This window comes from Suricata suricatta, chromosome 2 (assembly GCF_006229205.1).
Source record: "Suricata suricatta isolate VVHF042 chromosome 2, meerkat_22Aug2017_6uvM2_HiC, whole genome shotgun sequence".
NCBI lineage: Eukaryota > Metazoa > Chordata > Mammalia > Carnivora > Herpestidae > Suricata > Suricata suricatta.
Window position 1 is genome coordinate 95,953,472 of NC_043701.1, and position 18,951 is coordinate 95,972,422.

At 42.9% G+C, this 18,951-nt stretch overlaps 1 protein-coding gene across 1 annotated transcript in view; it reads left to right on the forward strand.

Annotated features, from left to right (window-relative positions):
- Window positions 1-18,951, forward strand: part of DNAH11 (dynein axonemal heavy chain 11) — a 335,444-nt gene that overhangs the window by 62,260 nt on the left and 254,233 nt on the right. The window contains 8 exon segments of the mRNA XM_029929863.1: window positions 6,316-6,648; window positions 6,869-7,117; window positions 7,196-7,365; window positions 7,613-7,835; window positions 11,920-12,036; window positions 12,176-12,262; window positions 16,510-16,668; window positions 18,136-18,219. Coding sequence (XP_029785723.1) covers window positions 6,316-6,648; window positions 6,869-7,117; window positions 7,196-7,365; window positions 7,613-7,835; window positions 11,920-12,036; window positions 12,176-12,262; window positions 16,510-16,668; window positions 18,136-18,219 — 1,422 coding nt within the window.

Sequence of the window (18,951 nt, forward strand, 5' to 3'; positions counted from 1 at the left end):
AGTTCGAGAGCCAGCATGCCTGAAGCAGAATGGACATGGGGAATAGTAGTAGCTGATAAAGCTAGGAAGGGACTGAGGACACATCATAGGGGATTGTGACAGGCCATTATGAGAAGTTTGGTTTTTACTCTGAGGTGAAATGGCAGCCAGAGACTATTCCAAGGCTTAGCATATTGAGTATAAATCAGAGACTGGGCAGCAAAGAGGTGGGAAGAGGTAGAGAGACCATTAGGCAGTTAGTGTAGTAATTCAGGTGATAATGACTGGGGTCAGAATGGTAGTGACAGAAGCAGTCCTGCTGCATGTATTTTGAAGGTAGAGCCAATAGGATTTGCTGTGATGAGTCAGGAGAGAGCGATGTCAAGGGTGAGTTCAGATTGTTTGGTCTGAGCAACTAGAAAATTAGAATTTCCCTTTAGTGATATGGGGAGGCTGTGAGAAAGTCCTTTTTGCATGAAGAGAGAGGCTTTGGTTTGGGCCGTGTTAGAGATGCATGCCCAAGGGGATGTTTTCAGTAGGCTGGCGTTGCAGATGAGTCTGGACGTTGGGGTTAGAAATCCAGGCCAGTGACATAGAATCGAGAGTCAGGAGTATGTATGTCATATGGGAAGCCACAGACTTAGATGAGTTCATGTAGGGATTAATTTCATGTAGAAGAGAGGCCCTAGGAGTGACCTTGAAGTCATCCCTGAGGCCATAGAGAAGTGAAGGTCCAGCCAGGAAGCTGAGAAGGCCGGTGAAGTAGGAGGAAAGTCAAGGGATATGCTGTCCTAGAAAGCCAGTCAAGAAGGGATTTCAAGAAGTAGGAAGCATTTGACTTTGTCCCATCCTGATTTATGACCTGAAAACGAGGGCAAAGACTGGCAGTCAGATATGAAGCCATTGCTGACTGTGACAGAGCTAACTTGATAGAATGAAAGCCAAATTGGAGTGACTGATGAGAATGGGAGAAATGGAGACCGAGAACTGCACAGTGCCTGAGGCGTGTCAGGGATGGGGAGGGTTTCATTTTATTTATTTATTTTTTTAATTAAAAAAATTTTTTTTAATGTTTATTTTTGAGAGAGAGCCAGAGTGCAAGTCGGGGAGGGGCAGAGAGAGAGGGAGACACAGAATCTGAAGCAGGTTCTAGGCTTGAACTGCCCAACTGCGAGATCATGACCTGAGTAAAAGTTAGCCGCTTAACTGACTGAGCCACCCAGGTGCCCCATTGTTATATCTACTTTTAATTAAGATTTTTAAAAGTTTATTTATTATGAGAGAGAGAGAATATGTGAGCACAGGAGGGGCAGAGAGAGAGAGAGAGAGAGAGAGAGAGAGAGAGAGAGAATCCCAGGCAGGCTCCGTGCTGTCAGCTCAGAGCCTGATATAGGGCTCAATCTCATGACAGTGAGATCATGACCTGAGCTGAAATTGAGTCAGATGCTTAACTGACTCAGCCATCCAGATGCCCCGGGAGGATTTTAGTTTTAATACTGGTTGATGTTTTTGGGTGATTGACGTTGATTGGAATGACCTAGGAGAGGAGAAGTCACTACTGAGGCAAGTCTTGGAAGGATTGGGGTTTTGTACATACATGTGGATGTTGGCTGGAGACAGGAACATGACAGCTAATCTATTATAACCAGAGGGAGGACAGCAAAGTACAAGACTGTGGTGCTCACAGAGGGGCAGCTCTGATGAGGGGGACCTGGGGAGGTTCGTTTTTTATTCTTCATACTGGAAAGAAGAGCAGGAACCAAAGAGCAAATTCAGTATTTCCTTCTGAGTGCATTTGTTACATGGAATCTCTATAGATAGACACAGTGCTCAGACCATGACATCCTCCTTTGGGCAGGGCAGAGACACCCTCCAGCATACGTGTGTGTGCCCGCACCCACAACACACATGCGCACGCACACACACACACACCCATCCACACGTCACAAAGAACCAGCACCTGGGGTTTGCCCTCAATGGAGCCTGGAAACCAGAGTTTTTAATCCTGTGTCTTCCAGAAACAGGGCCTGAATTTTCTCATGCGTAGAGATGCTTGTCTCCAGGCTAACTCTCAATGGGAGAATGAGCAGCCGACGATGGTTTTCCTGCCAGAAATTTCCTATAACAGCTTACATAGTTTAGTATCCCATTATCATTCACTTCTTCAAGAAATACTTCCGGTGCAGCTCCTATGGGCCCACTATCCTTTAGATTCTTGAGATACTTCAGTGAATAGAATAAAGCACCTTCTTCTCTGGAGCTCCCTTCCTAGTGAGCGTGGAGGTACTAAAGAGCAGACATAGGCATAGGAGTTAGGATCTGTGGAGAGCTGCAGAAGGAAGATAGAATTCGAGCAGAGCACAGGAGAGCCGGAGTGCTGGCCTGGGGCTGTGGGTTTAGACAGGTCAGGTCGAGCAGTAAGAAAGTAAGATGTGAGCAGTTAGGAAGTCAGTGCAGCGGGCTTTCTTCGGGTGAAGAGTATTCTAGGCACAGGAAACAAGCTTCAGGGAGGAAAGCCCTGCATGTTAAGTACAAAGCAGGGAGATGACCATGACACAGCCAAGGGAGTAGTGAGGGAGAGAAGACAGTGAGCGGAAGTCAGGCACTCCTGGGGTATGTGGAGGGGACGGGCATGTCAGGTGAGACCTCACTGGCCATTGTACAGACTCTGGCTTTTACTCTGGGATTTGTGGGGGAACTGATTGCAGGACTTGGAGGAGAGGAGAGTAAACATGGACCTGACTTCCATTTGGAGAGAGTCTGGCTGTCCTGTTGAAACTGGAGCCCAGGGAAGGCAGAGGGCCCAGTGGGTTACTGTGGCAGTGATCTAGACCAGTGATCTAGACGGCAGTGCCTGGACCAGGGAGGTGACTATGGAGACAATTAGGAGTGGTTAGATTCTGGATATATTTTAAATTAAGTAAAAATAAATCCAATTCCAAAATAGGCTGGATGTGGAAGATCAAAGAAGGAGGTGTTGAGGACTGTTTATTATGAGTTTGGTGCCCATTAGCTGGAAAGATGAAGCTTCAACCTAGTCAGATGGGAAAGGCCGTGCGAGCAAGAGAACAGGTGGGAGGAAAAGATCTCAGTCTTAGACCTTGGAAAAAACTGTTTATTTTTGAGGGAGAGAGAGCGAGCATGTGAGCAAGCGAGTGAGCAGGGGACGGGCAGACAGAGAGGGAGACACCGAATCTGAAGCAGGCTCCGGGCTCTGTCTCCGTCAGCACACAGTGTGATGCCGGGCTCAAACTCATACACTGTGAGATCATGACCTGAGCTGAAGTCGATGAACCAACTGAGTCCCCCAGGCGTCCTCGGATGTGGGGCATCTGTCAGATGAGGAGGCCTTGTAGCAGATTGACGAGTTCTGGAGTTTGGGAAAGGGCTCCAGACTGGAAGTGCACGTTAATAAGATGTTGGTGGCCCTGATATTTAAGCTCCTGAGATCCCCAGGAGCCTGTCTGGCTAGAGAACAGAAGCAAACAGGGGCAGGTCTGTGGGGCACATCACGCTTAGAAGACAGGGAGGAAGAAGAAGAACCAGCCAAAGGTGCAGAAGAGGAACGTGACACAGGAGGAGGAAAGCCAGGAGAGGCTGGCGTCCCGTCCCGTCCCGTCCCGGATGAGGATGCGGAGTAAAGAAAGGGTATGAAGGGTAACAGACTTGCTCACCAAAATGTGACTCAGCTGTGTTGAGTGTAGTGTAGCAAAATAGGAAAAAATTAGTATGGATTTCAAATTGTTGTCCAAGGTTGTCTGAAGTTTCTAAGGTTTTCCCTACCGATGACAGTTTGCTCGGACAAAGACTTTGTCCCCGCTTTCTCTGATTGCTTCCTGTACGAGCATTCAGGGGCTGTGGTAACAGCCCCACAGATGGGGGGCTTGTAATATCAGAAGTGTATCTTTCACAGTCTGAAGGCTAGAAGGCTGAAACTGCCCAAGGTGTGGGCAGGGCCGTGCTCCCTCGGAAGCCTTCACCTAAGGCCCAGACAGCCTTGAGGGAATCTCAGGGCGGGGATGTTCTGACAGGGAAAGAAGGCATGTATCTGGAGTTTTCTTCTTTTTTTTTTCTTTCTATTTGCTTTTTTAAAAAATTTTTAATGGCAGTATCTTAGTCATGCCATTGTCTATTTCTAGTTGTTCGCTGGGATGCTGTGAATTAATGACTTTGTGGCTTATAGGACATGGCTACAATTGTTTATGTATTAGAATCTGTCTCATGGAGGACAGATGATGGGTTGTAATTAGTTTCTTCTGTTACATTTTCTAGATAATAAAAAAATATATTCCCCAGATATTAATCGGGGGGTGGGTTTAGGCCAGTAAGATTTATGAACCTTGGTTCAAATGCATTGAAAATGTTGCTAATACATGACTAGAAATGGTTACAAAACAAGGTTTTGTGGTGTTCCTCTTGGAGAGTAAGGTGGGAATTTTTCTAATGAAGTCTATTTTTTCTTAAGTCAAAAACTAAGATATTGTTCTTAGTATAAGAACAGAGAAGAGGTGCCAACTTGAGAGAAGCCAACTTGAAAATAGGGAGCAAATGATTGTTTCTGTAAGTTGTATCTTTTAAGTGTTTCCCCCCGCTGGTATCAGCATATGACTTTAGGTCTGGTTCTCAGACTTCGTCTGAAGAGTGTCATTTGGGGGAAAGCTGTGGAACGGTGGAGGGTGCGTCGTTTCTGCCTTTCTGTGCCGTACTCTGTGTGGCTGCGGGGTCCCAGTGGGTAGTTTGCAGTCGGAGTCTAAGATGAAGGGGTTAGGTGGGCCTTGGAAGACTGGGGCTGGAAGGAGCCTGAGCCATATTGAGTTCCCAAATCTGTTGTTCCCTCTTTCTCTTCTTGTGCATGCAATTGCAGTGTATACTCTGGGTATCGTGGGATAAAAAAGTATTAAAAAAATGAGGGAATCACAGTATAGTACTGTGATGTGTTTGGAAGAGACCTACTCTGGGGAGTCTAGAGGTCCTGTTTTTAGTCCTAGCTTAGTTGCTAACTTCCTATCAGTGTGACACTTGGTGTGTTTTGGGTCTTTGTTTTTGTATCTTTAAAATGAAGAGACGAAACAAGATGGTCTTCAAGGATTTTTTTTCCAGCTTTAAGATCTCTGCTTCTCCTTTCGAGCGCACACAAAGGAGCCACGACTGCTGCGCACAACCACGCAGGATGTCCCCGGCGCCGCTCCAGGGCTATGGGCCACGTACACTACAGATAATACACAGATATGAGTGGTCCCGCCTGGGCGGGCAAGACAGCCTTCCTCGGAGGGGGCGGCCTTAAATTTGTTGGAGGGCAAGAAATCCCTCAAAGAACTTTCTCATCTTGGCCCAGTTTTATCACCTCTGTCGTTCTGCTTCTTGCATGTGACCCACACCTTTGAATCCTGGATCATATATCCACAGGAGCAAAAGATAAAAAAAAGTAGAGTCCGCCTTATAACCACCTCTCATCCAGTGTCTCCTTTTGTCTGTGCTCTAGTTTCTGCCTTGAGCATCCGCTCTCTGGGCTGTAATGATTGTAACCTTTGCTGCTCAGAAAGGTGTTCTCTGGAATTAGCCTTGCTGCCCACCTGACCTTTCAAATCTGTGTCCCGAGGCCTGCCTCACTGTGTGCCCAATCTCTAGCGGTCTTAACCCGTATCTGACTGACCCTGTCATACCCTACTGACCTACTGGGGCATGTTGAGGTAGAAGAACTTAATATTGCAGAAGCACAAAGGAAGCTTTGACTTCACCAAGCTGGTTTCCTCCAAGTCGGGTTATTATTCCACAGGCGGCTTATAGGTGCTTTGCACAAAGTATTCTTTGTGTTTCGGTTAAACCAACGTAAGTCAACTTTTAATAGGAGCACAGTGACTCTCCAAGAAAGGACTGCAGTACAGAGCACTTTGCTGACTTAGTGACCTGGGGTTGTTCCAGAACACTGTTCTCTGAAGGGCCAGTCTGGGGAACCTCATTTACACATTCGGCCCTGGACGACCATGTCCTAGGCCACATGGAGTCAGGGTCAGGGCAAGAACTGGAGCCTATGTCCAGTACATACAGAACGTGTTAGGAACTCAACTATTTCTTGTTTGTATTTGAAGATGGCAGTTTTCATAATTATTTTTCCTTTAAAAATGACTTTTGAGTACACTTATAAATGATATAAATGTTACAACATCCTGCTTAGATCTTTACTGTTTAGCTTAAGGTTCTGCAGCCTCACATTTAAATGTTCTTAACTTGTGCACAAAAAATGCAGTCTGTTTTTTAACAAAATATTTAAATGGAAAGCTTTCACTTTTGTGCTCACTATTGTTTATACTCCTCTGTTACTATTCGTGCTTGCAGGAAAACAGGAAGCTCTTCAAAGCCAGTCCTTCCCTGGACACCTGGAAGATTTATGTAGAATTCATTGATGACATCGTGGTGGAAGGCTTCTTTCAAGCGATCATGCACGACTTAGATTTCTTTCTGATGAATATGGAGAAACAATTGAAACCTGTGCCATTTTTTCAAGTGCAGATGTTCCTCATGCCCCCTGAGATTCTGTTTAAACCTTCGTTAGAAAGAGAGGCCGGGGATGGCTTCTATGATCTGGTGGGGGGGATGCTCTGCAGCAGTTTTAGAATGTCCGCCCAGATGAAGCGCGTGGCAGTGCATCTGGAAATAGACAATTATCAGGTATTTTCTTTATAAGTGGGTATTACCTTCTATCTCAGTGATTCAAAAATAAAATGAGGTAATGGGGAACACTAGGGAATGAGACCTTGGGAAAAGACAACACAGTTTTTGATGGTACCAACTACTCTCTTTTTGGAGAATTTCATGGAGTAAGTTGTGGTGCATATAATGGAAAGAGTGAGGTTGCTTTTAATAAACATTTGGCTCTCCTCTCCTTTAGAATGACATGGATAATATGTTAGGCCTGGCAGAAGTCAGGCAGGAGATAATGAATAGAGTGGCAGACGTCCTCAACAAAGTCTTGGAATTCAGAAGCACCCTGGACACATACGCTTACCTCTGGGTTGATGACCGAGCTGAGTTCATGAAGCATTTTCTCCTGTATGGCCAGAGCGTGTCATCTGAGGATGCTCACGTGAACGAAGAAGTCCCCGAGCAGCCACCGACGCTCCAACAATTCAGAGAACAGGCAAGGAAGACCCTTAGTGTTCAAGGTACTCAGTTGCTCGTGATTGAACTGTTACAGTCGCTTTCTTTCTGATTCTAGATTGACATTTATGAAGCTTTGTATGTTCAGATGAGTGAGTTTGATGACTACCGAGTGTTTGATGGCTGGTTCAAGGTGGACATGAAGCCCTTCAAAGTGAGCTTGCTGAACATCATCAAGAAATGGAGCTGGATGTTTCAGGAGCATCTTTTGAGATTTGTCATAGACAGGTAGCCTTCTGTGCTTGGGTATTTTGAATTACAACTTTGAACATCTGACTGATTTTAAATATTGAGAAAGAAATTTTAAGAACACTAAAACTGCCGGTTTCTTAACAGAGATAACGAGTGATGTTTAAATCTGTAAATAATGGAAATAAGATTCTATCAGAAGTCTTCTAAAGGTTTTAATGAGCTTAATTTGGGTTTGTGTGTCTTCATGTGTATACGTGTGCGTGTATCTCTTTGTATTTAACAGTCTGAATGAGCTACAAGAATTCATAAAGGAGACCGATGCTGGACTTCAGAGAGATGTCAGTGAGGGTGATCACGAAGGCTTGGTTGGCATCATGGGGCATCTTCTGGCAGTAAGAAGCCGGCAGAGGACTACTGATGAGCTCTTTGAACCGCTAAAACAAACCATCACACTCTTGGAAACCTATGGCCAGAAGATGCCTGAGCAAGTCTACATTCAGCTAGAGGTAAGTATAGTGGTAAAATAACCATAATTAACGTAAGGTGAGCACCTGCTTTAGCCAAGCTCTTTACCTGCCCTCCCCTACGCTGTCCTTTAACTCCCCATACTGTAGACAACTGTTTGTATTTTCCAGGTTAGGAATCTGGAACTTAAAGAGGGAATAAATTTTTCAAGGTCACACAAATGGTAAAACCAGCCAGCACGAATCTAGGTGTGTTTCATGCCAAGACACTCCATCTCCACTGCTGTCCTCACTGCCTTCTTCTTAGAAGGTGTATAGGTAACAGGGAGCCTCTGAGTTGCTCTTCGGAGTTCCACGTGACCATCACGTGAAGACCTGAGCTAGACCCCAGCTCTCTTTCATCGGAAGCTGCCCGTCAGCTGAGAGGTGTCCTAGTCTTTGGAAGCACACTTTGGGCATTTGAATAAAGAATAAAGCACAGGGGCGCCTGGGTGGCTCAGCTGGTTAAGCGTTGCACGTTGGATTTCTGCTCAGGTGATAATCTCATAGTTTGCTATCAGCTTGGAGCCTGCTGACCTCTCTGTCTCTGCCTCACCCCTACTCACGCTCTCTCTCAGAATAAACTTTAAAAAAAAAAGAAGAAGAAAGTCCAGTTTGGTTGGTGAAATCACTGTTTTCTAAATTGGAGTTCTGCGTCGTCCTCCTATTTCTATGCTTTGGAAAGAGTTGGTGGCTGCTCTGTGCCCATTGATGAATAACGTCGTTTTTGTTAGAATTGAAACCATGAATCCAGAGCTCATGGCTCCCACGCCTGTATGGGAGTTGTGTGGATCACTATTTACATCTTCCCACCAACTTTCATCATGGGCTTATGGTTCACCATGCAAACGTGAGTAGTGGACACATTAACTTAAAAAAAAAACCCACCAAAAATCTTGTATTAAATTCTAGTGCAGAGATTAGAGCATGGAACCCAGGTGTGGATTGTTTTCGAGTCCTGAGTGAGTCCATCCCATCTTGTCTCCAAGCATGGTTCCTCTTCAGGAAAATACCTCTCCAGATCCCTCACTTTTAACATTTGTACTGTGTCCAGTTTCCCACCTTTTTTTTTTTTTTTGAGGTGGAACTCACAGTTCGCACGACATAAAAGGGATCATAACAAAGCACACGGCATTTAGTACGAACATAACATTGTGTAAATACCACCTCTCATCCCCAAACCTTTTCATTACTCCAAAAAGAACCTCCATGCCTAGTAGCCTTCTCTGCCCGTGACTCCTCCCTCCCACCTGCTGCCAGCCCTTGGCTGCTGCCAGTCTTCTACTGTTTCTGTGGGTTTACTTTTTCTAGATATTTCCTGTGAATGGAATCCTACAATACAATACTGGGTATTTTGTGTCTGGCTTCTTTGACTTGGCATAATATTTTTGAGGTTCATTCACATGCCAGGTATCATGTGAGTGCTGCATTCCTTCTCGTGTCTGAATACTGTTTCATTGTATTTATATCTACCACAACTCCTTAAACGTCTTTCATCTATTGATGGACACTTGGGTTGTTTCCATCTTTTGGCTATTATGAGTCCTGCTGTTGTGAACATCAGTGTACAAGTAATTATTTGAGTTAATGGTTCCTTTTGTTTCTTTTTTTTTTTTTTTTTTTGAGTACCTGTTTTCAATTCCTTATGGAACACGCTTAGAAGTGGAGTTGCTGGGTCCTGTGGTGAAACTAAGTTTAACTTTTTGAGAAACTGCCGAACTTCCTGCAGCAGCTGCTGCATTTTATATTTCTCATTTTGTTTTGTGAAGATTAAATGCAGCAGTATAGTTATCAGTGTTCTCTTGACTATCGAGACTGTAAAGTACTAATATGTATGAATTGCTAAGTTCTGTCTAACTATGAAACTGTCCTGAGAACAGAAAGCCTGTGAGACAGAGTGTGGTAAGATGTGGATGCAAAGATGCACAACAAGCGTGAGAGATGAGGTAGTTGTGGGGCACGGTGTAAATATTTGTTTTTAGAAAGCGTTAGATGTTCTTTGAGCTGGATCCTGGACCTTAATGTATAGAGAGAAACCAGTCGTAATACAGGTCATTTAACCACAGCTTCTAGAATTGCCGTTGTAAGAGTTTGACTCATTGCTTAAGGTTACTGCATTATTGAAAGTAGTAGGCTTTTTCGTATTTTGAAAGTGGGCCACCCTTTTAGCTAGGTGTGTGCCTTCATCCAGAGGAAAAATAAGGTTCATAGGTAGTGCAGATCTCATGTGGAAGATCACACTGCCTTGCATTTATGCTAATTAAAGCAGTTTGTGATACTGTTTCTGCCTCATAATCATTAGCAGTTATGCCATTGTCCAGATACTTGCCTGGGCTTGATTTGGGGTAAGAAGCCCTTCCCGTGGCTGTGTCCTCACTCACCATCTACATTAGGTCGGAGGCTAGAGCAAACTTCAGTGTACAGTGAAGTGTATCAAGTCTCTTCAGAGCCTACACGGACTGCCTTCAGTTTCTGAATACTGTCCAGTTCCATCCACGCCCTGTTCTCACCCCAAGCTGTGGGGCTCATCTTACCCGGCAGACTCTCCCGGAGCTCCTGCTAACCCCTGCCTCCTGCAACCCACCGATTACTTTGAGCCACACATTCAGCGCTACCTCTTTTTGGGGATCATAGCAGTTAGATTTCGGACATCATCCCATATTTTGGTTTTCAATGAAAATATATTTTTGTCAAGCAGAAGCTTATTTGGAATCCCTAAATATGAAGCAAGGAACAGCAGGTCTAGTGTACTCAGGATCAAGGGGCCTGAGCCCGGGGATGTGACCTTCACTCCTATTACTCCGGAAGAGACTCCAGGGTGACATTTGGGTTCCTGGAATCCGTTGGGAAAGACAAAGTGAGACTCTGTATGGATGAGGGTGCAGAGTTCTGATGAGAAGGGTGGGAGAAGATGATGGACAAGGAGGTTTAGAGACCAGGTCTCTTGGTTCCTGGTCTCTTTTGGTAATTCCTGCCAGGCATGGTGCCTTCCAGGCATTTTGTTTTTGTAACCCCTAGACCTCCTGATGGAAGTTGACACATTCCGTCACATAGAATAGTTCCTGGGTGCCTCTCATTTGCTCTGACAGATAACAAAACCATTTAAGTGGAAGAATATATTTTACCTTTGTGGTACCCCTCCCCCCACATGCATACAGTTGATACTTAGCACAGTGAACTCCTCATAAGTGGTAGCTACTCAGTCATTCATCAGATATTTATTGAGGGTTATACATGGTCTTTAGAACCTTTGTGCTTGCTCTTGAGCTACAGAAGTAGAGTCACCTGGGGGTGCTTTTGTCTGACAAAACAATCTCAGTGTCCCAAGGAGATCACCCAGAGACACAAGTTCAGTTACTCTGGGCACAAGGAATGCTCTGCACCAGTGGCTCTCTACAAGGGCTCTTCACAGAAAATAATTTGCGATTGTCTTATTTGAGCTGTAGTCAAGGGGTGCAGAGTTGAGTTGCTACCTGAACTATTTATTGCTGCTTTTGTCCTACATCAAGTAGGAATTAACCTTCTCTTCCCTTGGCTGCTTTTTACTTCCAAAATCCTGGTCAGCTACAATGAACCTAACGTAAAGGCTCGAACTGTCCATTATGAGAGAGGGCGCTAGGAGCTGTGGAAGCTAGAGGAAAACTCGGGCTGCGATGGAGTCATGTTTTCCTCTCTGCCCCACCAATTTCAAAGAATCTTTTTCCACTTGCTCAGTTGCTAAATGTGGCTCCTTTTCCACTTGTTAGAAAGCAAGGAAGTCCTTCCCAGAGCGCTTTAGTTTTCCCTTAACAGCCAAACAATTCGGAGATCAGTGTATGTTTTAAAAAGATTTTCGTTTATTCTCAGAGAAATCTTCTACCAGAGGACATCCCTGGTTTATACTCAGAAGACATGAATCCAGTGGCACCAGTGGGTCAGCCTGGCTCTGAGTCTTCAGGCCACTCGAATCCTTCTGGGGATCAGCTCCTTCCCTCTGGAAGAAGGAGATGTCCTGGGTTTATGTAGAGAGGCTGGGATCATTGAGTCCTGTGAGTTGCTTGGATTGAGGCATTGAGGTAATTTCCCATCCGCACCTTTGTTTTCACAGGAGTTACCTGAAAGATGGGAAACGACCAAGAAGATTGCAGTGACCGTCAGACATGCGGTGTCACCTCTCCAGAATGCTGAAGTCACACTCTTGAGGAAAAAATGTATTTCCTTCGATGTAAGCTTAGCTACCAAGTTTTGTGCATGTTTTTGTTCATGGTTTGGGTTTTTTTCCCTTTTTAAAGAAAGATTTTCAAGGATAAGTGAAGCTGTTGTTTAAGAGTCACCATCAGATTTTTTTTTTCTGTCCACATCAGGAGAAGCAGACCGAGTTCAGAGAGAGATTCAGACTCTATGCTCCTCTCAGTTTTAATACAGAAAACCCATATACCCTGCTTGATAAGGTAATGCTGATCTCCGTAATTTTTTGCTACAAGAGCTATTTTAGAAAGTCAAATTAGGGGTGCCTGGGTGGCTCAGTCGGTTGGGCCTCCGGCTTTGGCTCAGGTCAGATCTCACTTTCGTGGGTTCGAGCCCCACGTCAGGCTCTGTGCTGACAGCTAGCTCAGAGCCTGGGGCCTGCTTCTGGTTCTGTGTCTCCTCTCTCTGCCCCTCCCCCTCTCATGCTCTGTCTCTCTCTGTATCAGAAATAAATAAAATAGTAAAAAAAAAAAAAATTAAAAAAAAAAAAAGAAAGTCAAATTAGACACTGAGATACTGGGATATTTTGCCTTAGTTTTGTGGTTAGTTATAGCAGTCGAGAGTGAATTATTTAAAAATGGGTTATGAACCATTTCCCCCAGTAGTGTTTTAAATCCTCTGTCCCCAAACCACCATCCTTATCAAAGTGAAAGTGAAAGGAACGTGTGCAAGTAACAAAAACAAGTCTATTTTTAAGCACTTAGCATATATATGTGCCAAAAACTTTAAGTTTATTACTTTATATTCTTCCAGTTCTTACAATATCCTCATGATATAGCTTCTGTTCTCCTTTTTTTTTTTTTTTCCAGATAAAGAAACCCTCATGTGTAACTAAGTAACTGGAGATTGCACAGTTAGTGACAGATTGGTGTTAAAATTCTACCTGTCTAAATTTTTTTTAAGCAGGAATTTTAACCATTTTATTGTTTTCCATGTGATACTTGGCTAGTGACTGTTAACCATGGGAAAGAAAGCTTAGAACTGACTCCTAACTCTGGATACAGAAATTACTGAGTCCTACAGTCCTAGTTTGTAACGAACTGCTTTATTATAGTCGACTGTCAGGATGAGTCTTAGGGGCAAAGAATCCCAAATGGTGATTTGGTAGTTCACTTGAGGTTTGAAAAAAATGTTTTAAAAGTTTATTAGAAGGCTGCATGGGTGGCTTAGTTGGTTGAGCGTCCGACTTTGGTTCAGGTCATGATCTCACGGTTCGTGGTTTTGGGCCCTGTGTCGGTGCCTGTGCTGACCGCTAGCTCAGAGCCTGGAGCCTGCTTCGGATTCTGGGTCTCCCTCTCTCTCTGCTCCTTCGCTACTTGAGCTCTGTCTGTCTCTCTCTCAGAAATAAACATTTAAAAATATTAAAAAGGAAAAGAACAGAAATTCTTAACCCAGCATCTAAAATGAGAAAGGAGTTGGTAGTGTTTAGATTCAGGAGCGGTGAATCTTTCTGAGATCCTCATGGGGCTTCCATCGTCTTTTTACTTCTCGATGGAGACGGTCTCTACGTCTTAGACTGTATCACACGTACAGCTTGTACCTCTCTGTCCAAGCTGTGGATTGAATTTAGTTATAACTGCCTTAAACCCTTTCAGAAAACACCATTCTGTCACAGACGATCTTTTCCACTTGGCTAAAGAAAAGTGGTTAATGTATTCACTGTGGGTTAGAATGTGCTAATAGAGTTGTGGAGTTTTTAACGATTCTGTGTGAGTTGCAGGTGGTCTGAACAGATTGTGGAAGAGGAGACGTTTTTACTTGACTAACCAATGTGCTGTATGTAAACATTTACTATAGTTATTTATTGAATCCTACCATTTGCATGCTGTAATATAACAGCATATAGTTAAATATGTAAAAGTCAGAGATATTTATCCTTGTACCTACAGAATGTGTTGAGGGATGTTTTGAATATAGTATGGCTGGGTTACCTTTATTTTGAAGTCATTTTCATGTGTGTGTGGCTTGTGCATTTAATACTCCTCTAACTGGATTCATCCCAAGGCAAGTAGATGCTTATTCTGGGCTGGTGTAGACCCTAGTACTCAAGGCCCTTGACTGCCCCAGGCAGAAAACCATTGCTTCTCCAGGGTCAGAGGGAGTGGTGTGGTGAGTTTCTCCTTTATAACTGATGCCTCGGTAAATTTATATCATGTGCTTTTGTTTCTTGGTATCCAAAGATGTCGTAAATACTTTAATTAACATTATTAGGTATATATTTAGGAATAATTCAGCATGAGTAATCTACAAAAAATGACAAATAGAAGGGCCGTTGACTTTGGGGAGTGTGGTAGTCGAGGCAGAAAATCCTTCTGTAAAACAGATGCTGAAACATGTTCACGAATGAGCAACTTTATTTTTTAAGCTTATTTATTTGGAAGAGAGAGAGCGTGAGCTGGGGAGGAGCAGAGAGAGGAGAAAGATAATCGAAGCAGGCTCTCTGCTGTGAGCATGGAGCCCAATGTCGGGCTCGAACTCATGAACTGAGATCATGTCCTGAGCTGAAATCAAGAGTTGGATGCTTAACTCACTGAGCCACCCCGGGCGCCCCCACAAATGTGTGACTTTATTGCTGAGCTCTCAAGGGCAGGAAAAAAAAGGTGGAGTAGCTGGATCTCGGATGAAAGGCAGAGGCAGACAGAAGCCTGCACTGCTCTAGGGGTGCGTGAAACGTTTATACCCGGGGACACAAAGATTCCTGGGAGAGCATCAGTACTGGTTACACAAAAAAGCCTAAATGACCATCAGAAGTAGAATAAATTAATTGCAGTTCTTATACAAGGTCATCAGTGCAGTATTCATGCAAGGTAGTATTTACACAGTAGTAGAAATCGGTGAATTTCCCAGAGCCTTAGGAATATGTATTTATGTGCATGTGTGTGTTTGTGCGTGTGTGTGTATCTCAAAGGTAGGAATTGAAATATCTTAATATAGAGTATAAAATTATTCACATACATTTAAAAAACAAATTTTAACCTTTTAGCATTTAGCAGTACATACATATGTACCAGAAATAGAAAGATCAGGGGAATATTAAATAAAAATTTGGCGGTTAAATTTGTAGTGGGAAGGAGGGGAATAAAACTGAGGAGGCCATTAAAAGTTATTAGTAACAGTGTTAAGCTGGATGGTGCACATACACACCTACACCTTTTCATGTGCATGGAATTTTGTATAATAAAAAAGTTGGTAAAACTGAGTCAGAATTGCAATTCTTGTTTATAAAGATATAACTTGTAAAAATGAAATACATGTATAATGAAAAAAGATTAAAGTGCTGATATTCTTCACACAGTAGGAATTAGGAGAGTTGAAATCTGAAATCCAAAAGGATTAATCATGAGTATTGACATTTAAGAAAATCCAAAGAACTAAAGTAACATAAGAGTCAGGTGGTGAGAGAGGACGGGAGGAAATACAAAGTGCAAAAAGAAAGTTAAGTCCTTTTTTCCCAAAGCCAGTAACCTAGCATAATGTCTGAACTTGGTAAATGAAACAGGAGCAGCTTGTGCACAGAATTGGGAGTTCGTGAAATGGCACCCAGAAGGACTGGAGAGAGAACCAGCTTTTTCTGCATTACAGGCTCTTCTGTACTCCTCTAACTTTAACTGTGTGAATATACTACTGTGTTAATCAAAACTAAAATTAAGCGTTGGCTTATCAAGAAAGAAAAAAATGACGCTGTTTGTATTTGGCGTAACACAGACATGCGTGCATACATGGCACGGTGGAGGAGCCTTGGGCAGGATAATTGTACAGTGAAATTACTCCTGCTGTGCTGTTTTTAGCTTTGGTGTTTTATTTCACGAATTCTCTTCGGTACATTTTGTGCTTCTGATAATCTCGAGGATATTTTTTTTAAATCCAAAAGTTGTTTTTTTAAAGAAGTGGTTTCTTAAGTGGAATCTTCTAGAGCCTCACCATTTGCTCCCCAGCCACGTCCCCAGGTATACAATGAAAATCAAGAGAAAAAATTGTATCCATAGGAGTCCGATGCAAGAGCAAATGTTGCTGAAGTATGTATAGTCTGCTCTGAATCTTGGAGCAGCTGTGAGTTTTGCTCATTGAAAACCTACATTTTACCAATAATTATATTGCTGGATTCTTTTAAATTTCATTAAAATTTTTTTAAACATTTATTTGTGTTTTGAGAGACAGAGTGTCAGTGGTAGAGGGGCAGAGAGAGAGAGAGAGAGAGAGAGAGAGAGAGCGCCACATATTCAGAAGCAAGCTCCAGGCTCTGAGCTGTCAGCACAGAGGCAGATGTGGGGCTTGAACTCACTGAAACACGAGATCATGACCTTAACTGACTGAGTCACCCAGGTGCCCCTTAATGTTCATTTCAAAATCAGGGTTGCAAATGTTAACATAACTCGAGGTGTGTAGAACCATGTGGCTTCTCTTTCTCTGGCAGTTCACTGGGTGTGAAGGGTGTGTGTTTTCTCCGTAGGCAAACCAAGAGCTTGAAGCATTGGAAGAAGAAATGTTGCAGATGCAGGAATCCACCCATCTTTTTGAAGTGGCTCTTCCAGAGTACAAACAAATGAAGCAGTGTCGCAAAGAAGTACAATTGCTCAAGGGACTCTGGGATGTCATTATTTATGTTAGAGTAAGACACTACATTTTTGTGTGTCTGAGTGCTTTTGTATAAGTAGTCAATTTTTACTGTCTGTATCATTTTGTTGGGGTTTTATAATGTCATGAAAAACTTTTGTTATTATATTCCCCTCCCCTCTGAATTAGAATTTGTGTGTCTCAGAAGATTATTCTCTGAATCCGATTTTGAAAAATATTTTTGATTAGTTAAGTATTTATTTTTATTTCTTTATTTTTATTTTTATTTTTTTAGTTAATTAATTTTTGAGACAGAGCACAAGTGAGTGAGGGCAGAGAGAGAAAATACCACGGTGGGGGTTGGGGGGCGCTGAGAGAAGGTAGGGGCGGGTGCAGAGTCTGAAGGAGGGCTCGAGCTCGCCCACAGTGGGGCTTATGGCCTGATGAGGGGCTGGAAGTCACCGGATGTGGGGCTTGAACTCATGAACCTCGAGATCATGCCCTGAGCCAAGTTGGATGCTTAATTGACTGAGGCATCCAGGTGCCTTGATGTTTTTTTAGATCTGAATGAAACTGTGTGTGATGAGTTGACTGCTTCAAGTTCTTTTCGGCGATTATGTGGGATTTAAATGCAATTAATATGTAACTATATAGTACATGTATGTGGTTACTTGTGCATGCAGATTCATGTCTATCCTCCTACTTACATGCATATGCATCTGTAATGGACCTGAATACAGTTAATTTATATACTGTTAATTCATTTACAGACTTAAGTGGAAAAAGAAGTTCTGGGGAACTGGGTATATTGCAACATGTGTTATATATAATGTGCTCTGAGGTTAGGTAAGAGCCATAGAAAGAAATATATGGGGGTGCCTGGTTGGCTTAGTTGGTTAAGCATCTAACTCTTCATGTTGGCTCAGGTCATGGTCTCTTAGTTTCTGAGGTGAAGTCCCCCATCGGGCTCTGTGCTCACAGCACAAAGCCTGCTTAGGATTCTCTGTTTCCCTCTCTTTGTGCCCCTTACCCACTCATGTGCTCTCTCGTGCACGCTTTTTCCCCTTCCCCTTCCCTTTCCCCTTCCCTTCAAAATAAATAAACTTTAAAAGAAAAGGAATATAATAAGGGCCATAGGATATGATCAAGAAGTTAATGTCTTAATAATGTTGGAAAATTATCCTAAGGAAACTCATTTTATGTTGGATGTAGAGTTTTAAAATCTGGTATTTAATTGTAATAAACAATTCAGAGTACTCAGGATTAAATGATGAGGGTATATGAAAGTTGTCATTGCTACCAGAAATTAATACATTATCATATTTTCACCTTAAGTTTGACATGTCCTGACAACTTTTTTGTTTTGCTGATATGGAAGTGTTGACAAGTGCAGTTAATATTTAAATAATTGACTCTTCAGTGGATGATGGAATCCCTGTGTATCATCAGTTTATATATTTTGCTGTGGAGACTTGATTTCACCAAATGTTGTTGACACTTTTATCTGCCTGTGCGTTTGCAGAGAAGCCTTGATAATTGGACTAAAACCCAGTGGAGACAGATTAATGTGGAACAGATGGATGGAGAGCTCAGAAGGTTTGCCAAGGCAAGTTCCCTAACTGTCGATTACAACCATTTATCTTTCTCAGCACCACCTCCTTCCATCTTGCCCAGCCGAGTGTCTGGGATGTTGGGCTGTGTGTCCTTATTTACTTCAAACAGGATGAGATGAGGCAGTACTTTTTTTTTTTTTAATCTTTTTATTTTTTAACTATCAGCCAGTTGCATTTCTAACGAAGGCTCCCTTCTTGTGAATGAGTGGACGAAAACATATTAAGGTGAATGAATCTATAATCTCGAGCTGGCTTTGGCTGTCTAGAATGAAGGATGTTAGGATTAAAAGTACCAGGGTGGAGGGGTGCCTGGGTGCCTCAGTTAGTTAAGCATCGGCCTCTTGATTTCAGCTCAGGCCATCATCTACTGGTTCGTGAGTTGGAGCCCCAAGTTGGGCTCTGTGCTGACAGCGGGGAGCTGGCTCGGGATTCTGTCTCCCCCTTTGTCTGCCCCACCTCGGCTCATTCTCTGTTTCTGTCTCTCTCAGTCTCAAGATAAAATAAACATTTAAAAAAAAAAAGTACCATGGTGGAGAGGTTAGGCTTAAGAAAGGTTTTGAATTTTTTCTTTAGCAACCATTATTTTGTATAAAAGATTCCCTTTGATTCTGAAATTTGGGGCAACTAATTGAAGTATGCCACTTGTGAATTTATATGGAATACTGTGATCTTTGTTCTTCTTATTGACTCTTGTGATATCCTACGGGGACTCAATATATACAGAG